At 56.4% G+C, this 17,768-nt stretch overlaps 1 protein-coding gene across 1 annotated transcript in view; it reads left to right on the top strand.

Annotated features, from left to right (window-relative positions):
- The window catches only part of STS (steroid sulfatase), a 75,494-nt gene extending 58,018 nt beyond the window's left edge, over window positions 1–17,476 (top strand). Inside the window, exons 7-9 of the mRNA XM_044235840.1 lie at window positions 1,712–1,871; window positions 6,747–6,868; window positions 16,057–17,476. Coding sequence (XP_044091775.1) covers window positions 1,712–1,871; window positions 6,747–6,868; window positions 16,057–16,430 — 656 coding nt within the window. The 3' untranslated portion in view covers window positions 16,431–17,476. The remainder of the gene's footprint in view (window positions 1–1,711; window positions 1,872–6,746; window positions 6,869–16,056) is intronic.
- The last annotated feature ends 292 nt before the right edge of the window (window positions 17,477–17,768 follow it).

Below are 17,768 nucleotides of genomic sequence, written 5' to 3'. Positions count from 1 at the left end.
GTTCATTCTCCAATGGTCAGAATTCAGGGTCGTGGTCATCAAAAGGCAGCATGACGAAGGGAAGCTTTGCTTCAGGACCCCTTGAACCTCTGTCTCTGGCAATCCATTTTTTACGTTTCAGGGGCATTTGGAGCCTTCCTTAACCATGCATCGTTTTCCTGCCTTCTCTCCCGTCCACACATCTGCATTCTCCTTCAACTTTCTTCATTTCCTTCTTTATTTCATTCTTCTTCGAAAGCCTGAAAAGGTATCTTCAAGCAGCCGAACGTCCGTTCTCTCCCTGCTCTCCAGCCTGACATCCAGTGGCTATTAGACCGGGGCCGCTCAGCTGTGCTCAGCGCGTTTTAAAGCTGTGGGGAACGACTTTGGGGGAAACCAGGCATCTGCTTTTACCTCTGTCTCTGGGCTTCCTGCATGGCCTGAGGAGATCCGGCCCTTGGGCTCTCTGAGCTCCTTGCCAGCAAGCCGCTGCCCATGTCCCTCCAGGCACATTCTCTGCAGGCCTTGGGGAGCATCTTCTCTGCAGAGCCCCTGCCTGCGGAGCCCAGCGTGCCATGCCGTGCAGTCCCCTCTCCCGGCCGTGCTCTGCCTGCTTATAGTCAAGTGACCTCAAAGGGACAAAGCTCGTTTCCTCAAGGAAACAGTAAGCTGTCCTGCTGGTAAAGTACAAGCCTTGATGGAAACGGCCATCTCAGGGCCTCTTCTGCTGTCCGGGCACTGCACTTGGCAATGGGGATAACCCCACAAAATACTCAGCTGACTGTGTTGGGGGTGTGGGGTACGGACCGGGGAACTGCAGAGCTGGAGTTTTCCTTTCCTATGGCAGCCCGGAGCTTTGGTCCCTCAAAACAACACAGATTGAGTATCTTATAGTTCTGGAGTCCAGGGGTCCAAATTGGGTCCGCCCGTGTGAAAATGAAGGTGTTGGCACAGCTGTGTGCCTTTGGGAAGGCTCTTGGGGAGACTGTGTTTCCGGGCCTTTTCCAGCGTCTAGAGGCATCCGTATTCCTTGGTGGGGGAACCTTTTTCCATCTTCAGGCCCAGCCGAAAAGCCTCAGCCAGCCTCTCTGCCTTGATTCTGACTCTCCTGCCTCCCTCCTTCCCTTACAAGGACTCTGTGATCACATCACATTGGACCCACTCAGATAACCCAGGGTCATAGTCAGATTATCCTGGCGTTAGGGAACCCATGTAAGGTACGCTATGCACCTGTCTCCCTTCCTCCTGTACATGGACCCCTGAGATCACACTGGTCCCACTCAGATAACCCAAGATCCTAAGCCCTTTGGCTAGGGAAGGTATCATATCCTAAGGTTTTAAGGATGAAGACATGGACATTTTGGGGTGCCACCGCTTTGCCCATGACCACTAGCAAAAAGTAGAAATGGAATTTTAACTTGAGACTCCGTAGTCATTGACTGGAGTCCTTTCTTGCTTTGGGAGTTGAGTTTCCCGGGTGGCAGCCGTAGCTCGAGGCCACCGGGCACAGCTGGCGTGTGCCGTGCACCGTAGGGAACACGTCGTATTTTTTTCCCACCACCGTGCGTGCCGTCCTGCTCGCAGAATTTTCAGTGACTCCATGTCATTAGAGCAGTTTGTTCTTCCAGATTTCCTCCTCCATGGTGGATGTGGGAGAGCGTACTGGAAGGAGCCTCAACCAGGCTTTGAAAAGACACCCGTCTCCCTGCTGCCTCTGTGTTTGGTCTTCCAGGGGGAAAAGCCAACAACTGGGAAGGCGGTATCCGCGTCCCCGGCATTCTGCGCTGGCCGGGGGTGATCCAGGCTGGGCTGGAGATCGACGAGCCGACGAGCAACATGGACGTGTTTCCTACGGTGGTCAAGCTCGCCGGGTCGCCGCTGCCCGAGGACAGGTACTGTGGCTCACACGCACTTAGGGTGGGTTTGTGTGCCTGACGCCGTGACTGTCCACGGCCGGACTCGTCGTCCTCGTCCCGTTATCCCAGGAGGAATTTGGCAGCGAGGTGTGGCGTGCATATGTGGTCTGTGGCTCGCGTGAGCCTTGGCTTTCAAGGTCCTACCGATCCCGCGTCCTCTGGCCGTCACGGGGCCGCGGGGCAGCCGCCTCGTTGACCCCCCTGTGCCTGGCTCCCCGACCTCTGCTTGGGGGCGCTCTCCGCTGCTGCTTCCTGCGGCATCGAGGAAGGCAGCCGGCTCCCCCGTCAACAGCCCTCGCTCCCAGTGTGTCTTCCGTTAGCAAGTTCTCGATGAAACGTCTTTCCCTTACATGTAAATCCAACTTCCTAGGACGCGGCCGGCAGTTTCTTCTGAAGGGTTATTGCCAGCCGGAAGACTTTTCAGGGAGACGTGCTGATTGATTGTCTTCGTTAGTTCAGTGGCAGGCCAGGCGAATGTCATACAGGCGGGCGGCGGAGCTCGATTCAGGCCAGCCGCCGGCGAACGGAGAGGCAACGGGAAACCGGAGAGGCCAGGGCAGCCCCGTCTGAGCTCAGTGCCTGCGTAGCCTTGCTCCTGGCCCATCGCTTCTAAGCTTGTTCTGTCGTTTATTCTTTGCAAGCTGTTGCTTCGGTGGATCTCGCCCCAGAAGCTTGTACACACACGCACGTGCGCACACACACACGCCAGAGCCGAGGCAGCGTTGGACAGCACAGCCCTGCGCCAACGTTGTGGTCTCTTCGCCCGCCTATATCTTCCGTGACTGACGAACCCAAATACTTTTTGCTTATGTGAATTCTGTCTGGCAACACTTCCCGTAGGAGCCTTCACACCTGAAAACGTTGTGAGCGCACAAGAGCCCCCACCTGCGGACCGCGACGATGTCCCCTCCCGCCGTGAGTGCAGAGAGACGGTGCCGTGCGCTCCTGCGCGGGCCGTAGCTCAGGCAGAGAGACTCTGGTCTTCTCAGGAAAACCGTGCTGGCCTCGTGGGACCCTTCGGAGGGTCTTGGGGGTCCCCATGGGTCTCTGGGCCACAGTCTGAGGGCTTCTGCTGCCATGCCTGAGAACAGGGACCGTGCTTGGGTTCCGATCTCGGCTTCTGCGCTGGGTCCGTGTTTCACATCGTGGGCCTGTGTTCCACGTCCGGAACGTGGCTTCCCTAAGGACGCCGTCCCTGCAGGCTCCGTGCATGAGAGCATGGAAGCAGGTGAACCTCGTGGGGTTCCAGCACACACTGAGGGCGAAGGGGTATGTGGCTGCATTTCTGTCTTCTCCCACAGTCAGAGCTCATCCGCAATCCAAGAATTGTGACGGGAGAGAGCTGGGCGGCATTGTAGTCTGCTCAGCCTCCGTCTTTGCTGCCTCAAGGACAGACGGAAAACGTGGCCACAGGAAGTCCTAAAACGTTGCTCTATGTAAAGCCGGACATCTCACGTCCTGTCGCATCTGCCTTTGTTCCTATGCTTGGAGTAAAACTTTGTTCTTTCCTTAAGCAGCACACACAGTGTTCAGGTCATTTCCTGACTGACCTTTCCCTCTCAGCGCTCATAGGCTTAACATCAGCAGTGCCTCTGCCTTCCCGGTCTCTGTAAATGGGTTTCTCTGCTCTTCGCAGAAAGAGAGGGGGAGGGAAAGGTCAGGGGCCAAGAGGAGAATCCGCCGAGGGGAACCTTGTCTCATGCGCCCTGCCCACGGCCGTTTGACGGTCATGGAGGTCACTCTGTTTCCCTTCTGTGTGCCCAGTGAAGACGGAAGCGGCCTCTGTCTTCCGCAGACCCAAAGGAGTTCACGCGGGAGCCGTGACCTTGGTAAGAACCCCCGTTCGCAGGTGCAAAGATGGTTTTCATGGATCTCAGTGACCCGTGTAGACCCAGCTCGGGGCAGCGATGCTGGCTCTGGACGGAGCTGACGGGCCCCAGAGAACGCCACGTCATCCTGGAGACGGCGCAGAGACGGGCACGGAACTCCATCTCCACATCCTTCGTGGACATAGAATCAGTCCCACGGTACCTGATTTAAAACATGATACCAGCCAGGTCCAGAAAACAAAGCCATGTATGTGTCCGGGAGACGGGGAACATCCAACGTGGCGATTCTTACCCAGGGTGGCTCTGTCTCCCAGCAGCCGTGGACCGGGCCTTGGAGATATTTTTGATGGTCTTGACTCCGTGTCGCTGGCCTCCAGAGGCCAGGGATGGCCCCAAACATCCTACAAGGCTCAAGACGGCTTCCCACAACAAAGAATAATTCAGCCAATAGGTTAGCAGTGCTGGGGGTTCCCAGTCGCTGGTCTCAGGTTCCCCGCTGCTCTTTTACGGAAAATGTCATTATCATGCATTCACGTCGTCATTTTCAAGCAGGGCTTGAGAATCCCCTTTTACAGTAGGCGGAACACTTACGTCTCCTCTCCCGGAAAGAAAATAAAATTAAAATGTGATTTTTTTTTTTTTTCAAGTTAAGAAAAGAAATCAGTGCTTGAACGCTTGGTACCATTTTTGTGCGACGAAGACAAGGGAGTGACTTCATTCTCCTGTTTCATGTCGCTGCCCAGTTGCTAGGAAATACAGAAGGGTAGGTGGTTGGAGTCTGGCACATAAAACTAGTTCCCCTGCATTTTGGGGAGTAAAAGCTGGGACTCATCTTGTACGCATCATTACGTACAAGCAACCTTGCTTGATGTTTAAATTAGGCAGCGAGTTTCAGGATTACTCTGGGAAGTGTGTTTTATGTTTCAACCTTCTGGATACTTGGGGTTTCCCTTCGTTAGGGACAGATGCACCTAGCTTCCCCTGAAAGTGTTTTCTTCGCTCTGACTTTCTACATGGAAGAAATCACTTTATTTTCAAGATCGCGCCGGTCACGCATGAACTTTGTGACCCAAATTAACCTCTTGGCCCGTCCCCGTCATCGTCTGTCTTCCGTCGTCCGACCCGCAAAGGTTTTTTTGTCGTATGGTCCGCAAATCCGAGAGCCGGCTGGGTACAGGCGAGGACATCCAGGAAGATGGTTCCCTGGCTCCGAGCTAAGACAGAATCCGGGGGGAAGTGAGACTTCCTGGAGCCCCAGGAACGTCCCCAAACCGCGCTCTTTGCTGTGACGGGAAGGTCGTCCCCGTGGTACCGAAGCCGACGGGAGGTTCTGAAATGCACGGTGCTTGGACGCGGATGCTTGACCTCGAGACCATCGTCGTGGCACAGGAGCCCGCGGGGGAACATTCCTACCTCTCGCTCCGCATGAAACAGCCTGTCCGAGGAACAGGCATGTCACAGGATCCGGCGGGCGCTGTGGAGGCGTCCGTGCCGTTTCCTCGCGGGGCCCTGTGTGCCCGCCTGCTCTGAGAACTTGAACGTGTCGGCAGGCAAGGCCGGTGAAAGGGACTCTGGAGAGGACACAGCGATGCTTTGTGTCCCGTCGACAGAGCCTCGGCCACGGTCCCCCAGGTTGAGACGTCGTGGGACCATTTCCGTGCGGGCCATGTCAGCGGTCGTGGGCGGTCTCTGGGTCACGGTCACGGCTCACGGGGACGCGCACACGCAGCTTAAAACGATCCCCAGGGTTCCGACGGCCCAGGCGCCCCTTAAAAGTTGAGCATGTGTGCAGTGTCCCTTTCCATTTTTTAATGGCAGAAACGAGCCCCGTTTTCACAGGCCATATTTCTGTCGCTCTCGTCCACGGTGGCTTTTCCGTGGCCGGGGTGATTCATGGCCCGCTTCTAGGGAGGAGCACGTTCAGTGTAGGATATTTAAAAAAAAAAAATGAGCTGTAGGTCTACGACATAGAGGTAGAGACCGTGTCCAGGCGATGAAGAAGAGAGTCTGTCCTGACTGGTTCTGGGAAGGCTCTTTCCAGGGAGGTGGTGGTCCCAGGAGGGGGCGGGGGTTGCGGTCCTCTGTCCCCTCCTCTGGGTCACTTTTCATTTCCCGGGGTCAAGTATTCAGACTTGCATATTCGTACGGACGGGCTCTCTCTCGAAAGAGATTTGAAAGGACCAAAGCACCATGCCTGCCGTTTGGGGACAGAAAGAACGTTTCAGAGAGCAAGCCGGTTCTCAGTCGAAGCGTGTCTCTGCTTGGCTTCCTCTGTTTCCTCCTCTCATGGCGAACGGGAGCGCGGGCTTGGGAAGGGGGCCAAGGGGGCCTTTTGTTCTTATGTTTAACTCGCGATAATAGAATATTTTCCGTCCGTGGGCTGCTGCGGAGCTTGTGATTAATAACGAGGGTTGGGGCCAGAGACGTGCTACCCAACGGGGCTGGAATTCTAGGACGGGCGTTTTGGGGACTCCAGGATGTTTAAAGCTCATGCGACGCGAACGCCAATGGTATATAGCGCAGTCTGCCTTCTAGTTTCCAAATTCCTCACCATCAGGGGTGACGGGCGATGCCGTGTTTCTAGTCAGAGAAAGAGAACCGTGAGGGGAATCCAGCTCTTTCCAGATCGCTCTCTGTGCCCCGTTTCGATGGCGGGGCCTGGTGCTGTTCATGAGTTGCGTTGGTCTAGTGGCTGGTTACGTGTGTTTCCCTCAAGGCCGGTCCCAATCCCATGACCTCGGGTAAGTCGTATATGCTTTCTGGTTGACCTTACGTCAGCCTCTCGCCCCGGGGATGTCCATGGTCCCAGCTCACGGTGCAGGATTAAAGGAGTTTTTACGAGACTGGAATTAGCCCCGTGGGGTTGCACCCGCCTGAGACGGGTCCGTGGGTGTTCTTTGTGCTATTGAGGAGACCGAGTCACGCTCTCTTGTATGGGAAGGAGCCCTCAAGGGTTGGGATGATTGAGCCCAAGAACCATGCAGCGGTTTCCCAGCTGATGCCTCCCTGGTGTGTCCGGCAGGATCATCGACGGACGGAACCTGATGCCGCTGCTTCAGGGGAAGACCCAGCACTCGGATCACGAGTTTCTCTTCCACTACTGCAACTTCTACTTGAACGCCGTGCGCTGGCGCCCTCGGAACAGTGAGTACTACACGCCTTTCCGTGCTTCTAAGACGTCCGCCGTCGGTGCCGTGCAGGGAGAGGAGATGGCGAGAGCTCTTGGCCCTGGAGAGGCCAGGGGACGCCTCCGTGGGTCACGGTGCTTTGCCTTGAGCTCCTCCCCCGTCTTCTCTTGTTCCTTGTGGTCCCGCCACTCTCCAGGCACAATGTCAGTGGACCCTGGCGGTGACGCATGAGCGGCTCTTCCTCCCAGGCCGAGGAGGGCCCAGTTGCAGCCAGGCATGGCGGCCCCCGTCCTTCATGGCCCGCTGGCTGGCCGCCCGCCCGGCTTCTAGCCCGCAGGACGCAGTCCTTCTCAAGCTGATGTGCAGCGAAACCGGCACCTCTGCTCTTGTGCCTTGTGTGTGTGTGCGTTGTCTGCTCGGAAGGACTCCCCTTCTCTTGCATTTCGGGGAAAGCTCAGCAGCTTTGCAGCGCCCGCCTCCCAGTGCCTGCTGCAACACAGCCCGTGCCCGCCGTCTAGCGCTTTGTGCCCTCCTGGAGCTTCGCGCTGTCCTGCGGAATGGCCCGTAGATGTGCGCGCGGCTCTCTCCCCGAAGCCTCAGCGGTGCTGGGGCAGGAGCCAGATTCAGACGTGGCACGCTCAGTCCAGATGCCTCTGTGTCCCCGTACGTCCCCCACTGGGTGGCCTTTGTGCTGTGTGCTCGGCCCGAATCGGCACGGAGTCTGGGTTTCCGCTCCCACTTGGGGAGTTGCGTTGGTCACAGGCGTGAAGGAACAGAGGCAGCCGGGCGGTCGACCTCGCTGTAGGGATAGGGTTTCGTTTTTTGTTGTTTTTTTTTGTTTTTTTTTTTTTTGTTTTCTTTTCCCGGTCTTTAAACTTAGAATCACCGTGCTGCTCAGATCGCCACAAGGCGCAGGCACATGTGGAAAACGGTTTCTTCCGGCGCTGCCCATGCAGCAAGTCACTGTCGAGGAGGGTTTCTCCGTTTCTTCTTCAGACGTGGAGAAAGACTCCCCTTCTCGGTCTCGTGCTTCGTGTCCTGCTGCGGGAGGCTGGCTCCACCGGACCCAGGCTTTGTCCGCTCTCAGAGAGGACCGGCAGGTCGCCGCTTGCGGGGAATTAGCCCCGACCGTGCGCGTGTCGTGAAGGTCCCGTTTCCATTTGTCCTGATTCGTTCGAGGCCATAGTGTTCGAGGTGCATTAAGTACTTATTTTCCAAACACTCTGAGCCACCCTTCCGTTTCCACCCGTTTGAAGCACGGATCCCTTCTAAGGGCTAGATCCGGTGTCTTCGCTCTAATTGAATAATTCCATCATTATCATAACGTTATAATTTAGTTGTCTCAGCCTGTGGAGTGACAGAACTTAATCCTGCACGAGTATCATTTCGCCCCTTACGGTGGGGAAGAACTCACAAGTGCGTTACTGAAACATGCCTAAGGGTTCGTGCATTAAAATGGGGCCGTTGGAGTGAAAACGGTCGGTTGGATGTGCGTTAAAAGTCTTGGCTTCAGGTTTGGGCGTATCTATCAGTGCTGTTAAAAATTTGGTATAATGACAGCTTGATTTTATAGATAAAATTGATCTTAGAAAGGAGGTACCTACTGAGCTCCGGGATTCTGTTACCGAATTTCAAGCTTGTGAACGCACCGTATGAAATAAATGCTCACGTGAACGGGGGAGGGCCTCCAGCCCAGCCAGACATGCAGAAACCCACGGGATGTGGTTATCCTGATGCTGAACCCAGAGGGCCTCACAAATCTGGCTATGTTGTCATGACCTTTGTGATTTAAAAAAAAAAAAAAAGCATCTGTAAAAACATCAGAACAGAAACACTGTAGAATGATAGAATTCCTTGTCAAGAAATGTGTTCTTACCCAACCTCTTAAAAGGTGCCTTGTTTCCAAAATAGGGGATAAGGAAGGTTTATTCTTCTTCAATGATGTAATGTTGTTTATTATTAGGATTTGGGTAAGGAATATGCAGATTTCGTTAACTCCGCTCTGTTTCCCATGCCTCCGCAAGACATAAGCAAGGTTTAAAATCCAAACAGCCCAATGGGGGTTAAGGAAAGAAAAGTGCTTGCTTTGTGGACCCTCTCAGTTTTCCACAGTTAACAAGCTAGTTTTGCTCTAAACTAGACTCAAGAAAAGACAGAATATGCGCTAGCGGCTGCTTATGCCCTTCATGGCTTCATGGTTCCCCGGGGCTGTGGTTGGCTTTTGTCTCCGTTACTCATTCCGCTGGAAGCCCTTCCCCGTCTGATGGCCGGACACTGGATCTCAAGTGTTAGGACCCGGAGGCCCGAGGCTGTAGGACAGGGGCTGTGGCATTTTGCTCCTAGGACCTGCTATGGATGTGCCCGTCCTTCAGCTGACCTTGAGCAGGCTAGCTCTTGCCCTCCGCAGGGACTCGCGTGGCGGGGGGACAGACGGCCACCCCTGGAGGGATGTGCGTGAGCCTCGGGCTTCCGGGGGGACAGCACCCGGGCTCTCCTCCGTGGCCGCACGGGCCCGATGGTGCCCCACGCCACGGCGGCATCCGGGGGCAGCCTCTGACGTACGAGGATGGACAGGGCTGCCCAGAAATGCCCAAACTTGAATTTCATTTATTTTCTCTCATTTGCACGCAGACTCCCAGGAACGGGCTGCACTTCCCGGTCGTTCATTTCCTTTAATGAGGGGGGAAAAAAAAAAAAGTCATAAATGGACTTTTCGTGTTCCTCCACGGAATCCAGTAAACCAGTAAACGTATATTTTCGTACGGCACTTTGTGCTCTCTTCCGTTACTGCCACTAGACCGTTTTTAAAGGAGGCATCCAGGGGCGTCTGGCCGCCTCAGTCGGCGGCGCGGGCGACTCTTGATCTCAGGGTCGTGAGTTCAAGCCTCGCGTAGGGTGTGGCTAGGACTTAAAGATAAAGGCTTTAAAAAAGGCCTCTTCTCTTCGACTAAAGATTTCGTATGCCTGACCTAAGATTTCATGAGTAGCACGGATGAAGAAAGGGTCAGCCGTGACTTTCGTTCATTTGTGACAATAGGACTGGCTGGTTCAGTGAGTCGAGCCCACGACTGTGGACCAGCAGCGTGGTGAGGTCAAGCCCCATGATGGGTCCAGGGATTTTCTTGAAAATAAAATCGTGGGGGCGCCTGGGTAGCTCCGTCGTTAGGCGTCTGCCTTTGGCTCAGGTCATGATCAGAGTCAGGGTCCTGGGATGGAGCCCCACGTAGGGCTCCTGCTTGGCGGGAAGCCTGCTTCTCCCTCCCTCTCCCCCTCCTTGTGTTTCCTCTCTCAGTGTCTGTCTGTCGAATCAATAAATATTTAAAATAAAACAAAATCTTTAAAACAGAAATGCTCCCAAGACCCATTTCCCTTTTATAGAGACAGACTACCTCAAAATTAGATTTTCTTTCTCACATAGCAGGAAGGACAGTGTTTTGAAGGTGCCAACACCGTCTTCGACCCACGCGGGGAACGCGGCGTGTCCTCATCTTCTCCGCTGTCCTGCGTTCTGCCCTTTCCAGCCCGCACACTGGGTTCGACCGTTTCACTGATGGTCCGCACCGGTTTGCGCGTCTCCTCCCTGTGACCTCGATCCGGGGCCCCTCGCCGTGCCCGCGGGATGCCTGCTGACGTTAGGGCCGCCTCCCGGTGTGCTGCCGGGTGGCCTGGGACCTGCCGTCGGCCACGGAGACCGTGTAGAGCCAAGCACGGCACGTCCTGCGTCACAAGTCTTTGGGTCTCTGTTGACTCTGCATCTTTGATGGAAAACTGTGTTTGTGGTAGGCGGTAACAAGCTCTGTTCTCCAGTCATCGTTCATTCGTGAACCTGGTCGCCTTTTCCTCCTGTGGCCGTCGTCTGTGTGTTTGAAAACAGACTTGGGAACCGTACGTCTTCGCGTCTGTCTGTCAGACACACGCCTGCGTGCTTTGCCTCTGATACGTCTTCCACTCCTTATGGTTGACAGAGGTTTTGAGGACGTTCATGTCAGGTTCATCTGTAGCTGGAAGACACAAAGGAACAGTAGCGTCCGGCGCGGGGGGCCACTGCTTTGTTCATGTCATGAGTGGCGCGCACAGGAGCACGGTCGATGCAGTCTTGGGTCGCACGCTCCAGGCTCCCCTCCACCATCCGGAAGGTGCAGCAGGTGCCCGTGGGCAAGGAGTGGCGGTGGTGTCCACCGAGAGGCAGTGGGTTCGAGAATGAGTGGGAACAATGAGAGGGGAAGAGCGCGGGTCAGTTTTTTCCCAAGGAGGATATGCAGACCATCCCAAGTACACGCCACAGGCCAGAAGGGGCTCATCCGTCCACACCTGTTTTCAAAGGATGCCTGGCAATGCAGCCTTCCTGGGTGTCCGTGTGCCCCCGTAAGACCTGCTGGCTGTGCAAGGCTCAGAGGACAGGTAATAGGGTCTCCCACGGAGGTTTCTCTCCTTTACAGCTGGGGAGACACAGGTGAGCAAGCCACGTCGTCGGCCTCTGGTAACCGAGTCGATGGCAAAGTTGGATCCTCAAAACCGACGTGTTTTGAGTCGGTCCCCACGTGAATGGGAACTTCTTTACCCGCGACTGTGAGCCTCTGATGCAGAGCTGGGGAGTGGGTTCTCCATGCTATCCGGCCGCCTCCCCATCTGCGGGTGTGCACTGTTTCCGGGCCTCACGCGTGCTGTCGTACTCTGGTCTTGCCTCGATGGCTCCGTGGCGGACCCTCACCCTGCCAGCTGCCCCCATGTCTGTCCCTCATGGCCCTCCATGCACAGGCTTTCCCGAAGGCACAGGTGGCTTGTGTTGGCCATGCCTGTCCCTCCGGAGTGCCCATTGTTCAATGTCAAGAGACTCCAAAGTGTCTGACATCCTCGTTCCCGTATTTGCCATTAGCAGGAGCTCCCGGGGAAGGCAGCAGAATGCACCCACTTTGTGCTGGGGTTCACGCTTCTGCTCCCACGGACGTGTGGTTTCCACAGCAGACGGCTAGTCAGAGGGAGTGTTGTGTGTTCTGACCATCAGCCCTCCGTCGGGGGTGCTGGGGTTGCTGGAAATCCTGCCTGCGTTTGGAGCACATGCTCTTAGCTCCAGCCTTGAGCTGCATCCTCGTTCATGCTACTGCTGTCACGCGGGGCCCCAGCCCGGAAGCAGGCTCACCTGTGATGCATTGGTCCAGGGCTGGTACTGTTCAGGGTCTGGGCTACCTCAGATGGGTCAGGTGGGAGTGAGCCTGGGGATCAAGAGGACGAGGGGTGGGTCCACAGTGAGTGCACGCTGACAAGGTGCTCCCTGGCGCCCTCCAGTGTCTGTCTGCGTCTACCAAGGGAACGGGGCGGGGGGCACCGGTGTAGGGTGGCTGGCCCAGGACAGGGGAACAGACGGCGTGCTGCCGGGGGTGTATCCCGGAAGCAGGGAGGTCAGCACGGGCTGGGGGCTGCGGGTGGGTTTGCAGACATCAGGAGATGACGTCCACATTCCCGGGGGGGGCACGGCTGGGGTCCCGTGGGCGTGAGTCCCCCGTGGTGTGAAAACTGAGTGTTTCTGAAGTGGTTCCTTTTTTTTTTTTTTTTTTTTAAGATTTTATTTTTCTTTATTTGACAGAGATCACAAGTAGGCAGAGAGGCAGGCAGAGAGACAGGAGGAAGCCGGCTCCCCGCTGAGCAGAGAGCTCGATGTGGGGCTCGATCCCAGGACCCTGAGATCCTGACCTGAGCTGAAGGCAGAGGTTTAACCCACTGAGCCACCCAGGCGCCCCTCTGAAGCGGTTCTTGAAGGACTTGAAGGTGGCCGTGTAGCAGGAAACCCTGCCAGACTGAAAACCCACAACGTCTGTGTGCGCCTTACGTGAGCGACCCCCGGGATCCTAGGAGCGTCCCGAGTCCGTTCTCCCAGCACGAGCGCCTCGACGGCGTTCAGCTCGGGAAGTCTGGGTCTGAGTGATAAAAGCCAGTGTCCCAAAGCCTCTGACATCGAATTGTCTCTACCCGTTAGGAAACTGTAGCGGGCAGGAGTGTCTTAAGGCGTGTGACAGGGACAGGATATAAGAGCAGAGGGAATCCACTAGGTCTCTTGCTTAGGCGGAAGCTGGATGTTCCCAGACGACTCTCTTTACTGGGCACTTGATTCTGTGTATTGAGGGGTTTTCACCCTCAAGGCGGTGTCACAGGGCAGGGACCGTTACCGTCCGCACTTTGTGGAAGCGGAGAGTGCGCTTCCCAGGGAGCCGTGTCTGAACCCAGAACAGGGCCAGTCTCCCCAGGGGGCTGGTCGCTGCTACGGACCAATAGGGACCCTAATGTCAGTGACGTCCATTACGCACAATGGAGTATCTTCTGAATGACGCTGAGCGAGGTGCTTCTCCGTTCCCCTCCATTCTGGCTGTAAAATGGAACAATAGGTCCTTGCCGCTCTGTTCTAAATGAGTTGGACATCCTGTTGGGGTCCACATATTTATCTTCGGCAGCGGCGGGGAAAACAGTCTTTCTTCAGAGTAGAGTGGAATTCTAACAATAGAAAAAAACGTATTGTTTCTTAAAAATCCCAATATTTTCCTAGTCTATGGAGAAATATAGGAAGGAATACATTATCAACATCATCTGGGGAGATAGGACAAAATATAGCTATTGACAATGTAAGGGGACACCAGAGCCTTCCTGCTTAATCACATGCCTGGGATGTTGCGGTTTCCTTGGAAACGAGAGCTCTGAAAATGTGGATTCCCAGGTTCCCGGGGAAGGAGGAGTGGGAACGAGGTCCATGTCCTGTGAGCCTACAGGCCATAAAGTGTATTTCTATTGCTCTGAGTGGAGCACATCCAAAATGGTCCAAGAAGCAGCAGAGAGAATAGGCCATGTTTTTTGCAAAAATGTTTAAAATTCACATGGGACAACAAAAAGGTGCATGTCCCACAGAGCATACCAAGCCGGCCACGAGTCAGAAACACGGGTGCTCCGTTCTGCCCTTGTCCGAGCTGCGTAGCGATGCTGCCGCTGCTCCTGGGTGTGGGTGTCCGGATTTCCCTGCCTAGCCTTTCCGCCAGGACTGTGGCTCCTGGGCCGGCAGGCTGCGGCGGAGGCTGTCGTGATGGGCATCTGTGAGCGTCCCCGGCCAGGGATGGGCCCTCCGTGACGGCGGTGTGTGTCGCCGGAAAGCGTTCTAAGGGAAGTCGGTCGTACCTGGGGGGACACGGGGAAACGCGGAGTTCACGGAGAGAAGGTTAAGGAAAGCCACGGGGGTTTTAACAGTGTGCTGGGGAGGGTTGCCGTGCTCGAGGCACCGTGTCTGCAGGCCGGTGTGCGGTGGTGGGGCGCTGGGAGGTGGTGCAGGTGTGACGTCAGCCTCTCCCAGCGGCCCCGAGGCCGAGCCTGCCGGCACCTGGAGACGGATTCCCCGTGACGTGTTCATGCGTGGCCGAGGCACACAGCGAGCCCTGTGCTTCTCAGCTGTCCCCCCGAACCACGGAGCGGCTTACGTGCGCTTGCCTGGGTCTATGTGAGAGCAGGGTTTGCTGGGGCACGAAGCGGACACCCACGGCCGTGTGTTACGTGGACCCCTCGGTTTATTTCCTACCGGCAATGGCTGTCCGCCGAGCAGGCCCCTGCTATATGCAGAGTACGGAAATGCGCTAGCTGCTGCTTCGGGGCCGCCGCATCGCGGGAACGACTTTGGGGCAGTTCGGAAAGGCCCTGCGGGGAAGGTGCAGAGGGGGGCGTTCTCGTTTGGCACCGGCTCGCACGGGTCAGGGGCTGCTCAGTCTGTCGCTGTCCGCCACGTTCTCCACACGCAGGAAGCTGTTTGCAGAGCCCTGTCAGAGGCTGTTTGCTGAGCCCTCGGGTCCTCCGAAACGCCTAACATCCTGGAGTCAACCGGGAATCCGTCGTTCCCTAACCATTGTTGGTAAGGCGGGTTGTTCTTTAAAAAGGAAACGGAGTATTTGGGAGGTGTAAGGGAACACGGACTTGGTTCTCAAAGAGCTTAATTTTTAGGGACGCCTGGGTGGCTCCGTTGGCTAAGTATCCAACTCCCGATTTCTGTTCGGTCTGGAATGCAGTGAGGCTCGTGAGTTCAAACCCCACATCGGGCTTTAAAAAAACCAAACCTAAAACTTAATTTTTAAACAATATAATCATCCTACTGTGGGGTCAGTGAATGCTCCTTCTTTGGCATTTTTAGCAGCTTTCCTAAAAAGCAAGTTGCCCTGAAATTCCAGTTCTGTGGTGTTTAGAAAAGTACAGAGTTCTGCACACGCAGTGCCAGTCTGGGAGGAAAACATTTCCTTTTTCCTCCTCCTTCCCGTTGGCCGTCCGTCCGTCCCCGTTCTCCCTCGGAGGCCCCCTGCGCCCTGGACTGGCTGCCTTCAGGCTCTGTCAGGGCAGAGAACGTATAATGTTCCCCAAGGTCTTAGCAAGAGTAAGACTGAGTGTGAGTCCGAGCATGTGCGTGTGTCTCCGTGTGCGTGTGTCTGTCTGCGTGTGCGTGTGTCTGTCTGCGTGTGCGTGTGTCTGTCTGCGTGTGCGTGTGTCTGTCTGCGTGTGCGTGCGCTTCTCCTGTCTCTCGTGCACGTCAGCCGCGAGTCTCCCTGTTCCGGAAGGTCCTGTCCGTTTGTCCCAGAAGCCGAGGCCGCAGGTTGAGAGGGCCGGGGAGCAGGCGGAGGTCGAGCTGCGAGCTTAGTGTGTTGGTCTGTGCGTGTGTGCGCGTGTGTGTGTCGGTCGAGAGTCTGGTGTGCGGCTCCACGCTGTAAAGTCGGCGACCCCCAAACGCGGACGGCGGCTGAGCTCCCCGTGCAAACAGCGCATACATAGGCTTTGTCTTCTCTCGTCTGCGCAGCATCGCCGAGGGCCTTGGGGGTCGGGGAAGAGGAGGAGGAGGGAGAAGCAGGCGGGAAAGCAGAGAGAGACAAGGGTCTTCTCCATGAGAAGAAGACGCCTTGGGGAGCGTGCGTGGCTGTGCCTGGTAGAAGCTGTCGTTTTGCCGCTGCTCCCCGCCCCCCGCCCCGTCCTGGGTGCTTGCGGCTAACTGCATGTTCCCGCGTGGTTTCTCCGAGCTCTGGCTCTTCTTTGCAGCGGTCGGGACGAGCCCTCCGTCCGTCCGTCCGTCTGTCGCTCTGCTCACTGAGGCTTTGCTTTCCGGGAGGAAGCCCCCCGGGCAGGCTTCCTTCCCCTCTGCGGGGACGCTCAGGACGCCTCCCGGCCCGCGCCAACCTGTGTCCTTGTGCACCGCAGGCACGTCCGTCTGGAAGGCCTTCTTCTTCACGCCCAAGTTCAGCCCCGAGGGCGCCAACGGCTGCTTCTCCACGCACGTGTGTTTCTGCCACGGCCACTTTGTGACCCCGCACCACCCGCCGCTGCTCTTCGACCTGTCCAGGGACCCCCAGGAGAGAAACCCGCTGTCGCCGGCCACGGAGCCCCGCTTCCAGGAGATCGTGGATGCCATGCAGCGGGCCGCCGCACGCCACGCCGAGACCCTGCAGGAGGTCCCCAACCAGCTGTCCCTGGGCAACGTCATGTGGAAGCCGTGGCTGCAGATGTGCTGCTCGGCCTCCGGGCTGTCCTGCCAGTGTGACCGGGAGACGGCGGCCCGGAGGGCGAGCCACTAGGTGCCCGTCAAGGGGACGCAGCAGTGGCCCGGCGCCCGCCCCGCCTCCTGCCTTGTGCACGCACACGGGGGTGGCCCAGCGGAGAGCCGGCCCTGTCGGCCTCACACCGGGAACCTCTCTCCATCTCATCACCCCACGGCTCTGTCGAGAGCCCCCTCGAGACCCCGGGGGGGGGCATCAAAGTCTACGGTACCTGCAGGGAAACATGCCAGAGCTGGGGCTTCGTGGCCAAAATTCTGAGTCCTGTAAGCGTGGGAAGGTTAGGCATGTAGGAAGGAGCAGAGGGAATCACATCGATGCCTCTGCAAATGCAGGACCCTTGCATCAGGGGCCGTGATCCCTCGACGCTGTTAGGGGCTTGCTTCCCTTGGCCCGCTGCTCTAAAGGGGCATCGCATTGAAAAAGCCGCTACAAAATCTTAACACATGGAACTTAGAATGACTAAGGGGCCTTCTTCTTCACCAGTAAGAGATGCCGTGCATGGCAGATTGGTTTGGAAGGCCGTGGCCATCCGTGTTACGTAGAGCACATAGTAGAAACTATCTGTGATCGATGTACCTACAGACACATAGTTTATGTCTTTCTTCCAGAAGTCAGAGATACTTAAACCATAAAACTAGACGCTTCACGCTATGTAGGAAAAAGGGAGAGAGGCTCACAGATGCACTTTCTTCACGCAGCACACTTTTTTTTGCTGAAATCCTTCAGGAACCAGAATCTCCAAACAGTCTGTCCTGAGCGGATGTCCGTGGCGTCCCTTATCGTGTTAAAGCTGGGTTTTACTGTTTCTTTGGCGAATGGACTGTGTCGGAGAAAGGCTACCTCGGGGACACGGTCGCACGAGGAACTGCTCCCGGTGCGGTGTGGAATTACTGGCCTGGGAAGTGGACTGTTGGACGGGGCAGACTCGTAAGCACTTCGTGACCCACGCACAATATCGGGATAGCGTTAGCTCCTGCAGAATGTGCTAAGACCGCAGGAGCTCGTTTCAGATCCTTTGTTTGACGCTGGTGTGATGTAAGAAACACCCGTGCCTTCTGTCTTCATTGAGATGTACTGTTTTGTTCTAATCCTGCTTCTTCCGACACTGGCCGTGCGGGACAGGGCATCGGCTGGCCACGGGCGGGGTGGGTGGGCACGGCTCCGTGGGCGGAAAATCCTGAGTCTGCACCGCCAACCCCCACGGTGGAGAGGACGCCCTTAAGTATTAGACGCTCCTGGCCCTCGATCAGACACCAGACCTCCTCCAAGAGGATCACACGGGCCTTTTCGGTCCGTGGAGAGGAGATGCCGTTCCCATACCTGTCCTGTTCCTCTCTGTAGTGCACGTGTTTGCTC

Source organism: Neovison vison, chromosome X, assembly GCF_020171115.1.
Source record: "Neovison vison isolate M4711 chromosome X, ASM_NN_V1, whole genome shotgun sequence".
NCBI lineage: Eukaryota > Metazoa > Chordata > Mammalia > Carnivora > Mustelidae > Neogale > Neogale vison.
Note: the sequence above shows the minus strand (reverse complement) of the source record. Positions and strands in the feature narration are given on the sequence as shown.